At 47.6% G+C, this 13,533-nt stretch overlaps 1 protein-coding gene across 3 annotated transcripts in view; it reads right to left on the bottom strand.

The window, feature by feature from the left end:
• The window catches only part of EXOC6B (exocyst complex component 6B), a 416,257-nt gene that overhangs the window by 317,362 nt on the left and 85,362 nt on the right, over positions 1–13,533 (bottom strand). For all 3 annotated transcript variants that reach the window (XM_068274255.1, XM_068274264.1, XM_068274274.1), the window contains exon 2: positions 6,231–6,396. In XM_068274255.1, coding sequence (XP_068130356.1) covers positions 6,231–6,396 — 166 coding nt within the window. The remainder of the gene's footprint in view (positions 1–6,230; positions 6,397–13,533) is intronic.

The raw sequence follows: 13,533 nt of genomic DNA, 5'->3' as shown, positions 1-13,533 counted from the left end.
TCAGCAATTAACCGCTTCCCGACCGCCTAACGTGGAATGGTGGCGCTGGCAGGCTGCTTTATTAAATAAAAAAGGATTTATATAGCGCTGACATCTTCCGCAGCACAGTACAGAGTATATGGTCTCGTCAATAATGTCCCTCAGAGGGGCTCACAGTCTAATTCCTACCATAGTCATATGTCTATGTATGTATTGTGTAGTGTACGTATCGTAGTCTAGGGACAATTTACAGGAAGCCAACTAACTTATCTGTATGTTTTATTTTTTAACAAAATGTTTTTATTAATTAAAAAATAAAAATAGCAGCAATCAAACAGCACCAAAAGAAAGCTCTATTTGTGAGAGGAAAAGGAGATTAAAATTTATTTGGGTGCTAAGTTGTATGACCAAACAATAAACTGTGAAAGTTGTGAAGTGCTGAATTGTAAACCTGTGGTCCTCAAGAGGTTAATCTTGTGTAGAGAAAGTGCCAAGGCACTGTTCTGCAAGGAGGCGGGGCTATGCACCGGAAGCCAGCAGACACAGGGCTCAGGGAAGGATTTGGTCGGAAAAGGCCTGGCTGAACTTTATATTAGAAGAGGATCAATAGAATGCAACATTAACACTGAATTTGTTTTATAACTAATCCCACACGCATACAGCTGTTTTCTGACTTGTTGGTCCTCATCAGTGCAAAACTTGAATACATTTGCCTCTAATACTACTATGTGACTATAGTAATGACATTCAAAGTCCGTGTGTTTGGGAGAGACAGGGGTGTGCAGCTCAGTGTCACAGCTACAGAAATAAGAAAAAGAAAAATGAATGATATTCTGTGGTATTGACATAAGAGTGTCAGCTCTTCGGGTCAGGGTCTTCTGTGACTGATTCAGTGTTCCCAGTGCAACACAAGTTTGATAGAAAAAAAATAGACTAAAGAGCAAACAGAAGCATCAGTAGCCATTCAGCACTCATGACGAGCACAACTCTTAATGGAGAGCATTTAAAGAATGGGACCGCAAGATTCCTGAGAGTGATAAACCCAGAGCTCTGGGACCGCAATAAACAAACAGACTGATTTTACCCAAAAATGGCTGCTTCCTGCATCCTCCACACAACAATAATGCTGTACTCAACATAGACAGTCTCGAATGAGCTAAAAAAAGCTGCAGGAGACCACAGAGACAGCCGTGTGGGCAGAGGGGTGAGAGCACTCCCTTCTGCGGGGAGCTGCAGGAGACCACAGAGACAGCCGTGTGAGCAGAAGGGTGAGAGCACTCCCTTCTGTGGGGAGCTGCAGGAGACCACAGAGACAGCAGTGTGGGCAGAGGGGTGAGAGGTCTCCCTTCTGTGGGGAGCTGCAGGAGACCACAGAGACAGCAGTGTGGGCAGAGGGGTGAGAGGACTCCCTTCTGTGGGGGAGCTGCAGGAGACCACAGAGACAGCCGTGTGGGCAGAAGGGTGAGAGGACTCCCTTCTGTGGGGGAGCTGCAGGAGACCACAGAGACAGCCGTGTGGGCAGAGGGGTGAGAGCACTCCCTTCTGCGGGGAGCTGCAGGAGACCACAGAGACAGCCGTGTGAGCAGAAGGGTGAGAGCACTCCCTTCTGTGGGGAGCTGCAGGAGACCACAGAGACAGCAGTGTGGGCAGAGGGGTGAGAGGACTCCCTTCTGTGGGGGAGCTGCAGGAGACTACAGAGACAGCCGTGTGGGCAGAGGGGTGAGAGGACTCCCTTCTGTGGTGGAGCTGCAGGAGACCACAGAGACAGCAGTGTGGGCAGAGGGGTGAGAGGACTCCCTTCTGTGGGGGAGCTGCAGGAGACCACAGAGGTAGCCGTGTGGGCAGAGGGGTGAGAGGACTCTCTTCTGAGGGGGAGCTGCAGGAGACCACAGAGACAGCCGTGTGGGCAGAAGGGTGAGAGGACTCCCTTCTGTGGTGGAGCTGCAGGAGACCACAGAGACAGCCGTGTGGGCAGAGGGGTGAGAGCACTCCCTTCTGTGGGGAGCTGCAGGAGACCACAGAGACAGCAGTGTGGGCAGAGGGGTGAGAGGACTCCCTTCTGTGGTGGAGCTGCAGGAGACCACAGAGACAGCAGTGTGGGCAGAGGGGTGAGAGGACTCCCTTCTGTGGGGGAGCTGCAGGAGACTACAGAGACAGCCGTGTGGGCAGAGGGGTGAGAGGACTCCCTTCTGTGGTGGAGCTGCAGGAGACCACAGAGCCAGCCGTGTGAGCAGAAGGGTGAGAGCACTCCCTTCTGTGGGGAGCTGCAGGAGACCACAGAGACAGCAGTGTGGGCAGAGGGGTGAGAGGACTCCCTTCTGTGGGGGAGCTGCAGGAGACTACAGAGACAGCCGTGTGGGCAGAGGGGTGAGAGGACTCCCTTCTGTGGTGGAGCTGCAGGAGACTACAGAGACAGCCGTGTGGGCAGAGGGGTGAGAGGACTCCCTTCTGTGGGGGAGCTGCAGGAGACCACAGAGAAAGCTGTGTGGGCAGAGGGGTGAGAGCTCTCCCTTCTGTGGGGGAGCTGCAGGAGACCACAGAAGTAGCCTTGTGGGCAGAGGGTTGAGAGGACTCCATTCTGTGGGGGAGCTGCAGGAGACCACAGAGACAGCCGTGTGGGCACAGGGGTGAGAGGACTCCCTTCTGTGGGGGAGCTGCAGGAGACCACAGAGACAGCCGTGTGGGCAGAGGGGTAAGAGGACTCCCTTCTGTGGGGGAGCTGCATGAGACCACAGAGACAGCCGTGTGGGCAGAGGGGTGAGAGGACTCCCTTCTGTGGGGGAGCTGCAGGAGACCACAGAGACAGCCGTGTGGGCAGAGGGGTGAGAGGACTCCCTTCTGTGGGGGAGCTGCAGGAGACCACAGAGACAGCCGTGTGGGCAGAGGGGTGAGAGGTCTCCCTTCTGTGGGGGAGCTGCAGGAGACCACAGAGACAGCCGTGTGGGCACAGGGGTGAGAGGACTCCCTTCTGTGGGGGAGCTGCAGGAGACCACAGAGACAGTCGTGTGGGCAGAGGGGTGAGAGGTCTCCTCTCTGTGGGGGAGCTGCAGGAGACCACAGAGACAGCCATGTGGGCAGAGGAGTGAGAGGACTCCCTTCTGTGGGGGAGCAATCTTCTGCGAGGAGAAAGATTAGGACTATACCAAACTACCCTGAGATAATGACAATGAACCGGTCTATAAACTATTGTTATCTTATATTCTATGGTTTGGAGCTCAACGGCAATTCGTGAACCCATCTTTTACTTACTAGCTATGAGGAAAGCAAGAGTGGCTGTGAAAATATTATTATTTAGTATTTACTGGTACATACGTAGCACTGACATCTTCAGCAGTGCTTACAGAGTACATAGTCATGTCACTGACTATCCTCAGAAGAGATCGCAATCTAATCCTACCACAATCATAGTTTAATGTCCTACCATATTAATATTATGTATTTATATAGCACTGACATCTGCTGCAGCACATTACAGAGTACATAGTCATGTCACTGACTGTCCTCAGAGGAGCTCACAATCTATTCCCTACCATAGTCATAGTCTAATGTCTTACCATATTATTATATTGATCTGTGTTGCTTGGCCTGTAATTGCATGCTGTGTAATTAGTGTTTTTACTGTCCTAAATTTTTTAGAGACAGAAGAACAAATGTTGGAAAAGTGTGGAGATGCACCTCTAAGTATTGTTATCTCCATCCTATAGAAGAAATGCATGATCTACTGCACCTCTTCCTCTAATGAATTTTTATTTTGCCAGGGGGAAGAAATGTGGACAATGTTGAAATGGTTGCATTATTTTTCTCTAGTAAGTTATGTCCCCTCAGGACTTTCAGGCTTCAGTAGTCCGAGCCTGAGTCACTACGTGCCGCTGAGCAAGCACAAGACATCCTGTGCCGTGTGGCAGCACTCTCTCATGGCCGTGAAATTCCAGAGGGTCCCAGTGCTGGATCAGTGGTCTCTAGGAGAATGTGGGGAACCTTTACCAAGGTAAGTATCTAACTTTTGCCTTTTTTTAAAAAAATTACAGGTTTACTTTTTTAAAGGGAATCTGAAGTGAAAATAAACTTATGATATAATGATTTCTATGTGTAGTACAGATAATAAATAAACCATTATTAGCAAAGATACAAGTCTTATATTGCTTCCAGTATGGAAGGGTTAAGAAACTTCAGTTATCCATGCAAAAGAGCTTCTGTGGGCTCTGCAACTTTATAAAGTCAGGGACAGCACTGTCTTTTGAAGCTCTTATCTCAACTGTCTCCTTGTTTTTTCTTGGTTTATGTTTTTTCTGCAGAGAAAAGTTCCAAGAGTCACTAGCCTGCTCTGTGAAATAATTAAAATGCTGAGTGTATTGTGGAAACTGCAAATATTAGAAAAAAAAAAAAAAAAAGAAGCTATATACCTGAAAATAAAAATGGCACAATTTTCTTTGCTACTAATGTTCTACTAATCATCCGTATTACACAAGCAATTCATTATATCATGAGGTTTTTGGATTTTTTTTGCTTCAGTGTCACTTTAAGGGGGGGGGCTTGGATCCTTTACTTGTCTAGAAGGACATTGATGGCTGTCGTTACTAGGTAGTTCTTGGCAGTGTTGATCCAGGGATTTTATCTGATCCAAGCCTGATCTATCTTTCTCTGGTCTAAAGGTGGCCATACACTGGTCGATTTGCCATCAGATTCGACCAACAGATAGATCCCTATCTGATCGAATCTGATCAGAGAGGGATCGTATGGCCACCTTTACTGCAAACAGATTGTGAATCGATTTCAGCCTGAAACCGATCACAATCTGTGGAGCTGCCGCCCCCCTGCATACATTACCTGTTCCGGCCGGCGCGAGTCCCCTGGTCCCCGCTGTCTTCTTCTCCGCTCCGGGCTCTAGACCGTTCCTGCGGCTACTGAACTTCCTGTCCAGGGGAAGTTTAAACAGTAGAGGGCGCTCTACTGTTTAAACTTCCTGCCGGGACAGGATGTTCTGTGTAGCTGCAGCCGGTCCGGAACCCAGCGCGGAAAGCAGCGCGGGGACTAGGGGACTCGCGTCGGCCGGAACAGGTAATGTATACCCGCTGTATTGCGTCGGTCGGTCGTCCGGCATTCGAACGCCGCTATCGACGCACTCCCGACCCGCCGGCGTTCGAGAAAAATGTTCCGCACGGACAGATCGACGGGAACTATCAATTTCGGACGGAAATCGATCGTTCTGTCAGCAGTGTGCACAGCGATTTCACAGCCGATTCGATCACTGATTGAATCGGCCGTATATTGGCGGGAAAATCGTTAGGTGTATGGGCCCCTTAAGCCTTGTTAATATATTTGCTTTCCTCTGGATCAACTGAGGTATGTGAGGGAGCAGGCTGGTGTTGGGTGCCATATTTTCTGGTTGAACTTAATGGATGCAAGTCTTCTTTCAACCCAACTAACTATGTAACTAAGTGTTACCCCTACTTCAGAAATAATTGTCATCTTTCAATAATGACCATTTTTCCAAAGAACAATAGATGGCCCATTTGACATCGCTTAGCAAATTAAGGTCACATATGTTCCATTTGTCAGAATCCCGTTCCCAGAATATAGTTATGGAAACTCTCTGAAATGTTTTTACAATCCTTAGGGAACTGTGCTAATCCACCAAATTTGAATTTTTTTTCAGGACCGACTGCTATGAGGTCACAAAAAGTTCTCCTGGGTCAAAACAGAACATAGTTGGCTTGTGATGAAAGACCGGCAAAACCCAGGAGGCAAGGTTGTCACCGGGCTTTCCCCGCCCTCACCAATTAGGCCTCACCTGCTAAATAATAATAATGTATCTTTGCTTGGATTTCATGTACCACGCAACAAATGAGTGGAAAGATAATTTAACAGGTAATGATCTTGTTTGCTACAGCTAGTTGGTTGTTTGGTAAGTGGGGTTAACAGGTAGGGCCAGGAAGTACTAGAAGTGAACTTAAAGTCTACGTTTTATAGGTCCACACAAGCTAGTTATGTCCAGGTCCCAACCCAGGCTCCACCTCCTAAGTCTATGAAACCACAGACTCCAGGTACCCAAAATTGCTTTGAATCCTCAACTCCGACTCCATAGCCTTTGTGGGTACAAAAATTATCCAACTCCTCAGTTGCTCTGACTCAGATTCCTCGACTCTGACTCCACAGCCCGGGAACTGGGGCACCCGATCTCTATGCTCTGGTCTAACTGGGGCACCAGATTGCTATGTACACAAGAATGCAGCAGACTCATAAGGACCTACCTTGAGCTTCTCGGCCTCGGCCCTCACTTTCAGCAGCTCGGTGATAGAATCCACAAATCCCTGGTAGTGGAAGTTACACATCTTTTCAATCTCCCGGTCGTGGTTTCGGATCCGGGCCTCCAGTTTCTCCATGAAAGTGCTGTGCTCCTGTCCATCGTAGACAGACCTGAGGGAGAGAAGAATAAAAAGGGGTCAGCCCACCGCTTGCCATCAATGGCATGGACAGCCAATCACATGGAGCATTCTAACGCTGAGTCCCATAACAATTATAGTCCAATTTATAATGATCTCTAAAGATGGTCACTTAGGCCCTTCACACTGCAGGTATCAGCCGCAATGGAAGCTGTTCCTACTAGGTTTCTCCCAGCATTCAGAACGCTCACCTGTCCTATGGAGATTTGGTTACCTCGCCGCCACCGTTCGGTCTACTGCAGCGGATCAGAGAGCAGAAGAAGCATGGGGCACCCACTGGTTTGCAAAACACCAATGCTGCAACGGGGAAAATTCTAACTGGTTCATGGTGAACCAATGAGAATACTCCCTGTCGCTAAGTAGGATTCACATTGATTTTTATTTTTTAACAAAGAAACAGGGAGCCCCATGCTGCTTCTAGCCTCCGGACAACTGGGGTACAGTGGCGACACGAACGCCGCAGATGCAAAATGGTTTGTATACGAACAACGCTGAGTGGACGCAGTTAGCGCACAGTTTCTGCATCCATGGTGCAGTGTAAACCGCGCCTTCACGCAAATAACTACAGCTTGCATGCAAACTTAAAGAGCAACTCCAGTGAAAATAATGTAATAAAAAAAGTGCTTCATTCTTACAATAATTATGTATAAATGATTTAGTCAGTGTTTGCTCATTGTAAAATCTTTCCTCTCCCCAATTTACATTCTGACATTTATTACATGGTGACATTGTTACTGTGGGCAGGTTATGTAGCTGCTCCTAGCTGTTTTGGCTGTTAGAGACAGCTGTAAACAGCTAATTCCTGTCTGTGAACCTTGTTACATTGTAACAAACTGCAAAAAGTACCGCGGTACTCAGAGCTTCTTGTGGGAGGGGTTGCAGCACAAAATCAGTCATACAGCGCCCCCTGATGATCTGTTTGTGAAAAGGAATAGATTTCTCATGTAAAAGGGGGTCTCAGCTACTGATTGGGATAAAGTTCAATTCTTGGTTGGAGTTTCTCTTTAATGCCTATTGGAATTGGGTCTTACGTCCTGACGATTAGGATTTCAAGCCTTTACCTACTGTAAGTGACCGCAGGATAAGGAAAAAGTAATTTATAGTGCATTTTATTCTAAAACAAAAGTAAATTTTATATCTACGTATTTTAAATGTTAAAATTTTTCACGATAATGATCCTATTTATGCTAATGCTCCAACCTGTTGGTGAAAGAATTCTAACAATATCTACATCTCCACATTGCAGCAGGTTGCCAAAATAATGCAAATGTTCCAGTTCCCGTCTGTCTGGACAATTACAATGAGATAGTATCTTAGGGCTGGTTCAGACGGACGCTTGCGGAGCGTTTACCGCAAGCGTTCTGAACGTCGCGGTAAACGCTCCCATTCAAGTGAATGGGAGCGTTTACACCGAGCTTTTGTACGCTTTTACCCGAACACGGTGTTCGGGTCCCGATTTTCGCGAGCGTTCGGGCTGCCCCTGGAAGCAACATGTAGCTTTCAGGGAGCGGCCAACCGCGACGGCTAATGTTCCCCTAGGGGAAAAAAAACACGACTGCATCAAAAACGCGACCGAAGGCTACTGAAAGCCTGACCGCGCAGCCGCTGCAACGCACCCAGACGCGACGCTACGCAGACGTCCGTCTGAACCAGCCCTTAATGAGTCTATTACAAAATCCTTCCCTTTCATCTGCAGCAGTGGATAGAGGTACAACAGTTGGATCAATGCGCCACCTGCTGGCTGATTAACAACTTCACACTGTAGCCTGCTGCAGGTGATCAGGAAGAAGGTAACAGTAATACTTGAAAGCACAAGGAGAGGCAGACAAGCAGACCACAGAGGAGCACAGCATTGATTTCAAGCCAAAATTTCAACCACATTTTTATTTCCATACACTTAAAGTGTAACTGTCGGGCATAAAATCAAAAATCTGTACATTAGTTTAGTCTGGGGGGAAATAAAGAAGCAAAAAAAGACAACCCAGCATGCCCTGCCACTTCCTCTGTGCGGCAACGTACCAAATAAGAGTCAGGTAAACTGGGGAATGATCATTTATAAACAAGAAAAGTAATAGAGATTTTACCTTTTGGATTGCCTGGTTAGCATCCTTATTACTTGTTTACCAGATACAAACAAAGAATTGATTTTTGGTTTTATGCACTTCGTAGAGATTCATTCAAAATAACAGTCCTGTAAAATTGTGCTGGAATTTTGGCAAAATGAAAGAAGATAGCTGCTCCTGCCACAATTATACCTCCTGGCTTCTTCCTCAGCATTTGATGCAACAACTTTGCTTTCCAACACAAGCCCCCTTTTCTCTGAAAAGGCCCACAAGCTCCTCCCTCATTAGCCTATGGCGTAGGCATGCAGCCGACCACAGCCCTTGGGCTGGAGGGAGCAGTGTTCTACCCAGAATTTTTTTCCCAGCCGGGTGGTATGAAATAGCCGAGTGGCATGAAAAAGTAGCCGGGTGGGGTAATATGAGAAAATGCTGGGCTGGTACTTCTGTGCGCAACTCTCCTCATAGCAAAGGAAAAGGTGAGCCGATGACAGCCGGGTGGAGTACCCGGGTAAAAGAGCATGGGGAGAACACTGGGGAGATTAAGTGCTAGTCTCACTCAATCCGCTCCCACAACCATCTCACCCTACATCCCAAAATCCTTCAATAAAGGGCAGGTGAGAGACTCAGTCACATCTCTTCCCATTGCCAACAACAGAAAGGAGGAGGTGTGGCAGAGGGAGTAACACTCCTCATATCAGAAGGCAGAAGGAGGAGGTGTGGCAGTACGAGTCACACCCCTTATCCCAGAAGGTAGGAGGAGGTGTGGCAGTTGGAGTCACCCTATCTCAGAATGCAGAGGGAGGAAGTGAGGCGGCTCAAGACACACCCCTTGTCCCAGAATGCTTAAATTTTTATTTTGAAGCACCCACCCCCTTCTAGACTAAATAGAAACACGAGCATGGGGAAATATGACAACCAGTGATGCTGAAACTGGGTGAATCCGGATAGTTGCTATCCGGATATCTCCCAGTAAACCTGTGCGGGGTGACCGGGGCGGGGGGGTTGGGGGTGTCAAGCTTACCTGTCTGACGTCTTCTTCGTCCGTCCCTCGGCGCCTCCTATGATGCGGTCCAAGCGGTGGTCACGTGAGTACAAACACTTCCTTCTTCTGGGTTGAAGGAGAAAGTGTTTGTACTCACGTGATGTGCGTGGAGCGCATCATAGGAGGCGCCGAGGGACAGACGAAGAAGACGTCAGACAGGTAAGCTTGACCCCCCCCCCCCCGCACAGGTTTGGGAGATATCCGGATAGCAACTATCCGGATTCACCCAAAGTTCGGATTTCAGCATCCCTGATGACAGCACAATATCTTAGCATGCAACTTTGCGAACATCAAGTGTTTGGCTCTGTTCACACTATAAATCGCCAGCGCTTTTTAAACCTCTGAGCAATTTTTTGCAATTTTTAAAAATCGCTTTTCCCTAGGCTTACTAATCACTTTTGCAGAGCATTTTTTTTTCACTTCCTGACATCAGTCAGGAAGTGAATTATTTCACCCGTATATAAATAAATACAATGTATTTATTCATGAAAGCGCTGGAGAAATCGCTGTACAAAGCGCTTTTTCAAGTGCATTGCGATTTCCCTATACCTTCCATTATAGGCAAATCGCTCCAAAAATGGTCCAGGCAGCGCTTTGGGGAGCGGATCGAAATCGAACTGCTCATATGTGAACACTCTTATAGAGAATCATCGCACAAGCGCTGTTAGGGCGATTTTCAAAATCGCCAGCGCATAAAAAAAACACAGAAAATGCTCTTGGTGTGAACAAGTCCTAAGTGATTCTTAAAGCGGTATCGTCACCATAAAAATCAAATTTCAACAGCAACTGGTCTGAGTGTATTAAGTGATAAAGATGCTAATCCTGCATTCAAAACTTTTTCTGCTGTTATGATTTGGAGTCATCACATACTTAAGGAGCACTGGCCCTTTAGTAGTCGTGCCTAAGAATTGCATGCTGGGGGTTCTTTTTATCTATAATCTATTCCTCCTCTTCCTTATATTTCCCTGCCAGCTTCTTATCTGAAACCTAATCCCCTACTCACTTGTGTTTACAAGCAAGGCTAAGGTGACTCAGCGATTGGAGGAGACAAGAAAAAAAGTAAAGGGCAGAAATGACATCACGAGTTAAGGTAGCCATACACTGGTCGATTTGCCATCAGATTCGACCAACAGATAGATCCCTCTCTGATCAAAGAGGGATTGTATGGCTACCTTTACTGCAAACAGATTGTGAACCGATTTCAGCCTGAAACCGTTCACAATCTGTTGTGGTGGTGGTGGTGCTGCCGCCGCTCCCCCCCCCCGCCCGCATGCCCCCATACATTACCTGCTCCGCTGGCGCGACTCCAGTCCCCAGGTCTCCGCTGCTCTGTCTCCGCTCTGGTCTCCAGGTCCAGCATGCTTTACTTCTTCCTGCCCGGCAGGAAGTTTAAACAGTAGAGCGCCCTCTACTGTTTAAACTTCCTGCCGGGCAGGAGGAACTGAAGCATGCCGGAGACCAGCGCGGACACGAAGCAGCGGTGACCGGGGGTAGTCGCGCCGGCGGAGCAGGTAATGTATTGCCGCTCTATTGCGTCGATCGTCAGGCACTCGAACGCCGCTTGCGACGCGCTCCCTACCCGCGGGCGATCAATGGGATCGGACGAAATGGATCGAAATTCGGCGTGTAGCGCGAACGATTGGCAGCAGATTCGATCCCAGTGATCGAATCTGCTGTCGATACGGCGGCAAATCGGGCCAGTGTATGGCCAGCTTTAGCCTTAACTGTGGGCAAAAGACATGGCCCCCACCAGGAACAGAATTCTCATAATTTACTATATAACATTCACTGAAATCCAAACGTGGACAGTATAATATATGTGTTATGTAAATAGATCAAGTATTTGTCTACTTATATATGTGTTTTTTCCCTGGCAGGGTATGGCTGATCCTACCGCTTTAAAATTTCTTTTAGTGAGAAGCTGTGATGGCAGAGACAGAAGCACGGCTCACGTCGTTGAGTTACGGGACATCATTACGTTTTTGTATCTTCAGGGAAAGAACATTTACACTGACATGTCACAAACACTGGGGGAGAAGAGTCCCTCCTACAGCCCTGTCAAAACCTGGAGATCACATTTCAAGTTTGGGCATTTTATTGTTGAAGATAAGCCCTGAAATGGGCGCCTCCAACCCCAACTGACCCGGCGACAACTATCCTAAGACGTTTGCAAGCTTTCAGCGAAGTGAGTGCCGAACAGTGATCAGAAGAAGACACGAGTTGAAGCATCCAAAGCTGCTTTGGCTCATTTTGAAGCTGCACAGGAAACCACGTTAGTGACTGAGGAAGAAACCTGGCTCCACATCTATGATCCTGAAACCAAGGAAAAGTCAAAGGAATGGCAACACAAATGGTTCCCCGCAGCTACGCCCAGAAATTAGACAAAATCATGGCGTCCGGTTTCAGGGACAAAGTCGGTATTCTGTTACTGGACTACCTAACTCAGGAGCTAGTATGACCGGACAGTATTATGCTAACTTCCTGAACCAGCTAAAGGAGGCAATTAAGAAGAAAAAATGTGTGAAGTTGACCAAAGGGACCCCTCTTTTGCAGGCCAAAGCATTTGCGCACATGGCCAATGTGTGGCTGCCAAGCTGAACACATCCTGAGTTTCTGATTGGTCCACCACTCACCTGACCTGGCCTCTTTGGACTACTGTCTGTTCCAGAACTTGAAGAACACCTGAAGGGGCCACGTTTTGAGTACATTTCTGACAAACATGCTGCTCAGGGCTGGTTTCAGGCCCAACCAAAGGACTTTTATTTGAATGGTCTAGAAAAGCTGCAACTATGCTATACCAAGTACATTTGTCTCCAGGGATGAAGGGGGGGGGGGGGGGGGGATAAATGTGTTGTTTCATAACTCTGGCTTCCTTCTTTGTGGGCAAAGCCAGGGACTTATCAGATCATGATGTAAGTAAAGTTAGACTTTAAGCTGATGTCTTTCACATGTACATCTAATTGCATTACCAATGCTGTAGTTTGACTGTTCCGCGCACCACCCTGCTGTCCGCGTATCGGGGTGACTTGCACCACACACAAGTACACGGCACGGTGCCAGCACAGAGGATCATCCAGTTAGGCTTTCAGTAAATGCCAGCTCAGAGTGCTACCATGTGTGTAATAATATATGCCACCCGGCCGCTCATACCTCCCGTTGACACACATTACTTTCCCATTTGCTGTGGATTTTACAGCTTGACATCTTCTATTGGGAGCAGCAGCCGCTTCCCAGTGCCAGGTCCACAATAACCGAAACAATCATCCCGAGCCTCTGCATTAAATTACACTGAATATTGCACAACTCCAGGCTCAGCAGTACACCATGTCTCCCGGTTATAAGGACAGCACACTACGGTGTCACATACAGGTCACACAACACATGCGCTCCATGCCCGTTACATACAGGTGGTCACGTGCTGTAGTGGGCAAAACTCAATAGCAGCTCAGAACTGTGCTACACAGTTTAGAAGCCACTGAATAATTTTGAATTGGACCTTTAAAGTGTTCATACGTTTAAACTTAAAGTGGACCTGAACTCTTGCACAGGACAAAAGGAAAAATTCACCCTGTATGTATTAAAGCGGGAGTGTCACCAAAAAAAAAAATCAAACTTCAACAGCAACTGGTCTGAGTGTATTAAGGGATAAAGATGCTAATCATGCATTCAATACTTTCAAAGCTTTTTCTGCTGTTATGGTTTGGAGTTATCACATGCTTAAGGAGCACTGGCCCTTTACTAGTCAGTGCCAAACAGTTGCATGCTGGGGGTTGTTTTTATCTATAATAGGTTTCTCCTCTTCCCTTTATTTTCCCTACCTAGAGAAAGGAGGAGGGGGGGGGGGGGGGGGGGCGGCCAGCTTTTATCCCTTTAGCCAGGGATCAGGCACAAAGGCAGCTGGATTCTTCCTTCACTCGGATGGTTGTTGGCAGGCAACGAGCGGCTCTGAAGTTGTACACCCTGTCTGTGTGTGAGTCCGCTATATACAGTTGCACAAACAGATTGT

Source organism: Hyperolius riggenbachi, chromosome 1 (assembly GCF_040937935.1).
Source record: "Hyperolius riggenbachi isolate aHypRig1 chromosome 1, aHypRig1.pri, whole genome shotgun sequence".
NCBI classification, from domain to species: domain Eukaryota; kingdom Metazoa; phylum Chordata; class Amphibia; order Anura; family Hyperoliidae; genus Hyperolius; species Hyperolius riggenbachi.
The sequence above is the reverse complement of the archived record's forward strand: the minus strand, read 5'-3'. Positions and strand labels throughout refer to the sequence as shown.